The sequence below is a fragment of the Cicer arietinum genome, chromosome 6 (genome assembly GCF_000331145.2).
Source record: "Cicer arietinum cultivar CDC Frontier isolate Library 1 chromosome 6, Cicar.CDCFrontier_v2.0, whole genome shotgun sequence".
Taxonomy (NCBI): Eukaryota; Viridiplantae; Streptophyta; class Magnoliopsida; order Fabales; family Fabaceae; genus Cicer; species Cicer arietinum.
Window position 1 is genome coordinate 8,686,767 of NC_021165.2, and position 8,863 is coordinate 8,695,629.

An 8,863-nucleotide genomic window follows, 5' to 3' on the forward strand; every position below is an offset into this window, starting at 1 on the left:
CAAATTTTTATTTTTATTTTTAATTCATTCCTTTTATTTTTTAATTCGCCATTAACTTCTCAAGCATAAGCACATATTATTTCTATTAATAGAAACTTGATATTTTCTTAACACTCTAGTTTGTTGACACTGTCAACCTTGTCAATTTATCATGTTTGCTTTATTATAATGTATAGATTATGAATGATTAAGATTAAAATAAAAAATCATATAAACTTCTTTTAATGATCATGTGAGAGTTTTAATCATAACAATTCATGTATAGTTATACGGTTAAAATTTGATATTCTTACCATCTCATTTAAAAACTTTTATCACTCGATCCATCTCCTATATATATTTTAAATTAAAATATAAAAAATTACCTCATTAAAATTTATTTCCAATAAAGTCAAATTATACCTGTTCCACTTCCACAAAAACCTATGCTCACCCTTAACATCTGTTAGCACTTCACATTCTTAAAAGCTTCAGAAGTTGAAATTGAAAATAATTTTGTATAACAACAACCTTGTAATAATATAATCAGATACACATCTAATGATAGTATCACACCTATTTATTATAAAAGAGGATCTCACTATAAACTCAACAATTCTATGAAAAACAAATCAGAATCATCGCACTTGATTCAAAGGCTAATGAGGTGCTAAGGCATCATTCTGCAGCACCCAAAAAATTAAACCAAGGACCTATAAATTATCTATTTAAATAATGTTCAAGTAAAACCAATTTTCTATTCATCAATCCATTTCTTCTGAAATTTGTGTTTGACCTTGACTTGATAGAGACTAAAATTAATTAGAAGTCATTTTCTCAAATGAAATTGCCGCGTTGAACTTTATATTCTAACCTATCAAGAATTTATGTGATGCAACAAGACCATGACCATGACCTGTTCTATAGTTTTGTTTTGAATTTTTTTTCTTCCAAACAATGGTATCACTGTCAAATATCAATGAGTCAAGTCAACTATATCACCCCACAAATGCTTAAATAGACCCAAAAAACTACAATGCCTTAAGACAACACAAATAGTTAAAACATCATAAAGTATCATAGAAATGAAGTCCATTTTTGTGATTCTCATGATCTTTGTTATGTCTACAAATCCAACTTCAGCAGCACCTTCTCCCTCTACCAACAATTATGTTTGTCCTATTGACATGAATTATGTGTTAACAGTTCCTTGGAACACCTCAACATGCCTTAACTTCCAAGAAACCTTACAATCCCAAAACAAAACACAAACAAACCTATGTTGTCAAACTTTGTTGTCCCTTTTTGGAATAGCACTAGCAAAAAATCTAAAAAAAAACTCTCTTTTCCAACTCCCTAACCTATCTACATCCACTTCATGCCTTCAAGATTTTCAAACCAAGCTCACTTCCCTTTCACTTCACAGTGACATTGTGTCTTCATGCTTTGAACCACTTCAATTTGTGATCACTCCAAATATTTGTGCTAATATTCAATCTAAGCAAGATTGGTTCAACAAGGTTGGTCCTGCACCATTGTTCAACACTTCTTGTAAACCAGACCTTAGTGTTTCTACCAATTGTGATGCATGTGTTGATCAAGGACTCAAGGTTCAAGAGAAGCTGAATAAAATTGATGGTAATAGTTCACATTCTAAAGATTGTTTTTACTTCACTATACTTTATATTGCTGGTGTTGTGAATGAGTTTGGACCTGAAAACAGTGGTGTTATGTCATGCATTCTTGAATTGCCCCTTAACTCTCAAAAGGGTTCTAGGAAAAAGAGCCATCATCATACTCTTGTTTTTGGGTTAGTTGGTGCTTCAGTTGGATTCATTGTTATCATGTTTTCTTTGTTTGGCTTCTATTTTTGGTGGGTAAAGAGAAACAAAATTGAAAATTTTATAGACCATGTTGATCCATGGGGAGAAAAAAGGTCAAACCCAAGATTGAGACCAAACACAGGATCAATTTGGTTAAAATTTGATGACCTTGTGAAAGCCACAAACAATTTTTCACCTCAAAACTTCATTGGTAGAGGTGGATTTGGGACTGTTTACAAGGGAATTCTACATGATGACACAACAGTTGCTGTTAAAAGGATTGAAGAATCTGATTTTCAAGGAGATGATGAATTCTACAATGAAGTGGAGATTATTAGCAACTTGAAGCACCGGAATCTAGTGCCGCTAAAAGGGTGTTGTGTGGTCGATGATGATGAGGATCATAATCATGAATACAGAACAAGGTATCTTGTTCATGAATATATGCCAAATGGTAGCCTTAAAGACCATCTTTTTCCACATGAAATGGAAAAGAAATTGTTGACTTGGGTTCAAAGAAAAAGCATAATCTTGGATGTGGCAAATGGGTTGGTTTATTTGCACTATGGAGTTAAACCTGCAATTTATCACAGAGATATTAAAGCTACAAATATACTACTTGATGAAGATATGAGGGCAAGAGTTGCAGATTTTGGGCTAGCAAAACAAAGCAGTGAAAGTAAGTCTCAGCTGAATACTAGAGTAGCTGGGACTTATGGATATCTTGCACCAGAATATGCACTTTATGGACAGTTAACTGAGAAGAGTGATGTTTATAGTTTTGGTGTAGTTGTTTTGGAGATTATGTGTGGAAGAAAAGCACTTGAGTTGTCTTCATCAGGAACAACTAGTTTCTTGATCACAGATTGGGTTTGGTCTTTGATGAAATGTGGAAACATAGGAGAAGCTTTGGATGGTTGTATGTTGGTGGATAATGGAAAATCATATAATATAATGGAGAGGTTTTTGGTGGTTGGAATTTTGTGTTCTCATTTAGTGGCTGATTCAAGGCCAACAATTTTGGATGCTTTGAAGATGTTAGAAGGGGACATTGAAGTTCCACCAATTCCAGATAGGTTACTGAGTCTTGGAAACTACATGTTTACTAATGGTGATTCAGCAGAATAGTGAAAATCAAGATGTAAAGAAAATATGTATAAAAGAATAAAGCTTTGTGAATTTACAACATATTAAATTACTCCTTAAAATTATGTAACATCAGTCAAAATATTTATTGAACTTTTTAACACGCAGACAAAAAATTTCTTAAAATAATTGACAGAGGGAACATTTTTTTACTAACTTTAACAATTTGAATTAGCAATTTGATATTTTGTAAATTTGAAATTCCAGATTGCCAAACACTTATAATTTCAGGATCCTATACATCCAAACATCATCCTCAACAATATACTAAAAGGTGCATATGTGTGATGATTAATAGCAATCAAAACTATTACTTCTTCCTCTCTTTGGAATGTCTAACCCTTGAGCTGGCAAATGAGTTACCTAATTTAGGAGGCTGAAATCAAATGAATCGCTCCAATATATGTGTTATTTTATAGTTGACTAGAATCTGTTTGTGCAATTATTCCTCTCATTAAAAAAATGCATGAGTGGATGAAATTGTCTCATTATAGTGAAACAGGGAAGACATTTTGTGGACCTGAAAAAATTAAACCAAAAGCTTGATTTAGAACATGTTATAAACATCAGTAATATAATATATAATAGATTAACACATTAAAATTTCAAATTTTCATTTGTTGTTGGTTTGTATTAGCTGAGAATTAGGGTGTCGCGCAAAGTTTGAACATGGTGTCTAATTTCTTTTATACAAATTATTTATTCTTTTTATAGGTCAATATATAAAATATAATAAATTAACATTGAAAAGTTCAAATTAAATCAAATCTGCAATAAAATTACAGTAAAAACAGTTATACAATTAATGTATCTATTAATTTTTCGAAAATTATTCAAAATCTATCAATTCAATACCTGGTAGCAGCATCTCACACAATCAACAACTTCGAACTTTAATCTTTTATTAAGCGAGTCAATTGTTTGATCTTACAATATATAAAAATTAATGAATTCTAAAAGACTCATAAGGAGTCACAGCATTTGTTTGTGTGCATTAAGAGAGATTTGCATCATGGTCTTTTTTTCTCCGAATTTATTATTTTTAAATAAACATACAATCAATTTACATTTCATGGTGTTCTAATTTGAGTATCAAGAATAAAACTAGTTCATTTTTTTTATATATTCAACTATAAAAATTCAACAATTTATAAATTTATAATTTTAGATCTAAAGTTTGACATTTTTTTGCTAAATAACTTAGTTATACTATGAAAATAAATTTTAGTGCTTCTAAAAATTTGGGACGATATAAAGATGTAAACCTTAAACGTTATCAATATCAAAATTGATTTGTACAATTAGAATTTAAGTGGTCACCAAGAATTATGGTAGTTATAAAAGTAACATGTGTTAGAAAATATCAAATAAGAACATTAATCACATAAAAATTCAATTGAAAATACCAGTAAACATGAAATTATGAGAAACTAATATTTTTCCAAGATCATAATAAACAATTGACTAGTACTTCACATATTATTCAAACAAACATTAAGCCACAAATCAATGTAATTAACTGACCATAGAAATACAGCAAGAACTAAAAAAGGACTATGATAAGAGACTTTTAATTTTTTTTTGTAAATTAATATATTTTGGTATTATCAAATTAATTGACTGATAATTAAGCGACATAATTTTAACGAATTTATAGATTTAACACCATAAAAAATTTTAAATTTTATATTTTGAATCTCTTTTAACTTATTATGATTTTTAATTGTAGAAATAAGTTATATAATTGTTGAGAATTAAAATTAATAGATAAATATATTAGTGCTATTGATTTAATCAAACTTAATATGCAGTATATAAATGCTGACATAAATAAATTATAAAAAAAGAAACTAATCTAATTATTAATTAAAATTTTGAGGATATCTGATATACGTTTTTCTTTTCTTTTCTCATAGTAGCTTATAAGTTATGAGATGATAAATTGTGATGATTTTCCAATGTAATGAAACTATGGATAACAAGGGGTTGAGGAACATGCAGTGTAGTTACCTCTACGGGATTTCTAGAATGATTCCTCTCTCTGTGAATTGGCTCACGAATATAAATTTTAAAAAATATAAAAAATAAATATTTATCAATAATAAATATAAAAATTATAAAATAAATATGTGTCATCAATATATTAAAAAATATAAAATAAATATTTTTTATTAATAAATAAATAAAATATAAGATAAATATTTATTATTAATAAATAAAATAATTTTTTATTTAATGTCTAAATATGTATCTTAGAAAATTTCAAGACTCGTCACCCTTGCGTGATGACAGATTTCTTGCTAATTCAACTAAAAGAATTAATTAATTTTAAAAATGAACAACCTTCTAGAAATTTTATTATATAACTATCTTTTATTACTATTAGAACTCAACTTTGATTTTTACACGCATGAGTTATACTAACTAGTATCGTAAGAAGAAAAAAAAATGATTGTAAATAAAAGAGATTACCTTTTTAAAATTTGAAATTGCACAACTTTTTAAATTATGTTTTCTTTTTGAATATTATAATAATTACCCTAACACAATTTTCCATAAAACATCAGTCGTAGTCTAGTAGTAATAGATTATAATAGTAGTAAAAAATGTAGCAGGTGTTTTTAGACTTAGATATTTTTTCTTTGACAACACTTTTAGACTTCATAGTTTTTTTGTGTGACAAATCTAGACTTCATAATTGAATAATGCATTTTTAATGAAATGTATACGTAGTAGGTGCTCTACCTGTATATTAAATTATGGATATGTTCTTCACCAAACAAACTTGTGCAGAGAATTTCACTTTTTTTTCTCTCTCTCTCTCTCTCTCTCTTTTGTGCCTTCTTTAATTCTACTCCACCACATCACCACATGGCAGAACCACCACATTCAAAAATAGAAAGAAAAAACATACATCCTTAACACAGCTTTTTTAAGGTAACAAACCATGAATCCTATTTTGGTTTTTTTTCTCCTAATCTTTGTTATGGTTACAGATGCAACAAATTCAACAAGACATTCTATATGTCCCGTGTCTATGAATTTTGTCCACAAAGTTCCTTGGAATTCCTCCACTTGTCTTAATTTCAAACCTTTAGAATCCAAAACCAAAACAAAAGAAACCATTTGTTGTCAAACTCTATTATCTCTCTTTGGTATACCACTTTCGGAATATCTAAAAAAAACCTCACTTTTCCATTTTCAAAATATCACTACTTCAATCTCTTGCCTTCAAGATTTCCAATCTAACCTAACTTCACTTTCACTCCCAGACAACCTAGTTTCTTCTTGCTTTGATCCATCTCAATTTGTAACCACTCCTGACACTTGTGTTCATATTCAAACTGAGCAAGATTTGGTTCACTCAGTTGATCCAACGAATTTAGCACTACTTAACACTCTTTGTGAACCCGATTTAACAGATCGTAATCATTGTCCTGCTTGTGTTACACAAGGGATTAAGGTTCAACAGATTCTGACTAAAATTGATGGTAATAGTTCACATTCTCAAGATTGTTTTTTCTTCACTATACTTTATATTGCTGGAATTGTGAATAAACTTGGTCCTGAGAGTAATGGTATTTCGGCTTGCATTCTTATTTTGTTTGCTAATTTACAAGGGGATTCTAAAAAGGAACACCATCATGCTCTTGTTATAGGGTTGGTTGCAGCTTCATTTGTGTTTGTGTCTTTTTTGTTAGGGTTATTGTATTTTTGGTATAAATGGTGGGTGAAAAGAACAAATGTTGATAATTTACTGTCACATAATGCTGGTTCACAGGAACCTAGCTTTAGTTTAAGAGTTAGACCAAAAAGTGGGTTGATTTGGTTTGAATTTAAGGATCTTGTGAAGGTTACTGACAATTTTTCAGCCGAAAATTTCGTTGGAAGAGGTGGGTTTAGTTTGGTTTACAAGGGGATTTTACCCGATGGGACGATCATTGCGGTTAAAAGGATTGAAGAGTCTGATTATCTAGGAGATGCTGAGTTTTACAGTGAGGTGGGGATTGTTAGCAGTTTGAAGCACCGGAATCTGGTGCCACTAAGAGGCTGTTGTGTGGTTGGTGAGGATGAGAGTCCTGAGTACTCAGGAAAGTATCTTGTTTATGATTATATGTCGAATGGTAATCTTAAAGACCATCTTTTTCCAGACATGGAAAACCAAAATGTTAAGCAATCACTGACTTGGTCTCAAAGAAAAAACATAATCTTGGATGTGGCGAACGCGTTGATTTATTTGCACTTTGGAGTTAAACCTGCTGTTTACCACAGAGATATAAAACCTACCAATATACTACTTGATGCAGGTATGAGGGCAAGAGTTGCAGATTTCGGTCTGGCCAAACAGGACATTCAAAATAAGCCTCAAATAAATACTAGAGTAGCCGGAACTCGTGGATATTTAGCTCCGGAATATGCACTTTATGGTCAGTTAACTGAGAAGAGTGATGTCTATAGCTTTGGCGTCGTTGTTCTTGAGATAATGTGTGGAAGAAAAGCTCTTCAGTTGTCTTCGTCCGGAGAGCCTAATTTCTTGATCATAGATTGGGTTTGGTCGTTAATGAAATCTGGAAAAATAGAGAAGGCTTTCGATGTTTCTATCTTAATGGATGGAAATTCCAATAGAAGCATAATGGAGAGATTTTTGCTGGTTGGAATTCTGTGTTCTCATGCTGTGGCTGATTCAAGGCCAACAATTTTGGATGCTTTGAAAATGTTAGAAGGAGACATTGAGGTTCCACCAATTCCAGATTGGCCAATCACTCTAGGGAAACGCATGTTTACCAAAGGTGATTCAACTTAATAGTGAAACCATCTTGTCTTGTGTATGAAGAAGCTTAACATATTTATGTATTTTTTTATAAATAATGAATTATCTATTTTATTGTTAGATTGAAAATTACAACATCAACAAGTCAACAATAACAATCTTTTCCTACTAGACAATATCTGTTATATGAATCGGTCAATGCCATAAAGTTTTGTCGTGTATCAGGTCTAAGAAAATTTAACTCTAACTTTCTTTCAACAGTTTGATTTGATCTATAGATTTTCTGGTCTTGTGTATATCTCTTACTATTTGACTATCCTCTATTGGCTGTACTCTCCTTACTAGTGTTAATATACATGACCAAAGATATTTATCATCATCTCTATTGTGGGGACAACTTCAATTTTTCTCTAAGGATTACATTTCTAATCCTCTTTTGTCTTGTGTAACAACTCATCTATCATAATGTTCTCATCTATGTGGCACTAGGTTACTCTCCTGTTGGCTTTTTAACGTCTAGTATTTAATTTCGCACATGTATTGTTGTGATCAAATGGCGATTTTCAACCGAGAGTTGAATCTTGGTGAACGTGATGTGCAGCATCCAACTGTAGTTGATTTTGTCTTTAATGTTATTGTTCATTTTCTTTTTACAATTTCAAGCCAATTGTGAACTTTAGCTTATCTACTTTTAAGCTTGTTATAATTTCCATTTTTTGCTTGTAAATATTATTTTTGTTTTTGAATCAAGCTGTAAATAGTGAATTATTATCTAAGGAACAGAAAATACCTTTTCCCAAGAAGAATGCTATTAGCTCTCAAAAACTAAAGAGTATCTGAAGCAAATTTTAGAATATGGGCGTAGGCTTTAAGGGAACCATGAGAATGATTATTTGACTTCTCTCTTATGCTGAGATCAGCATCTCTTAGATTTTCGCTTTACCAGCAACTAGCAGAGGAGTCTCTTGCATCTTTTATTCTAGGCGATTAAAAATATTCAAATGATCGGAATGAGAAAAAAAGTTGACTGCAATTGAAAATTTAGATTCCCTACATTAACCTGAAAAGTCATGGAGGAAAATGTCATTAGGCACTTGTTTTTGGATGATTCTGAATTAATGAAGTGGATTTAGAGCCCTGCTGA

The 8,863-nt window shown here is 30.8% G+C and overlaps 1 protein-coding gene across 1 annotated transcript in view; it reads left to right on the forward strand.

Moving 5' to 3' along the window:
- The first annotated feature begins 1,025 nt into the window (after positions 1-1,025).
- The window catches only part of LOC105852261 (uncharacterized), a 10,012-nt gene continuing 2,174 nt past the window's right edge, over positions 1,026-8,863 (forward strand). Inside the window, exons 1-2 of the mRNA XM_073370391.1 lie at positions 1,026-2,929; positions 5,895-7,738. Coding sequence (XP_073226492.1) covers positions 1,065-2,929; positions 5,895-7,738 — 3,709 coding nt within the window. The 5' untranslated portion in view covers positions 1,026-1,064. The remainder of the gene's footprint in view (positions 2,930-5,894; positions 7,739-8,863) is intronic.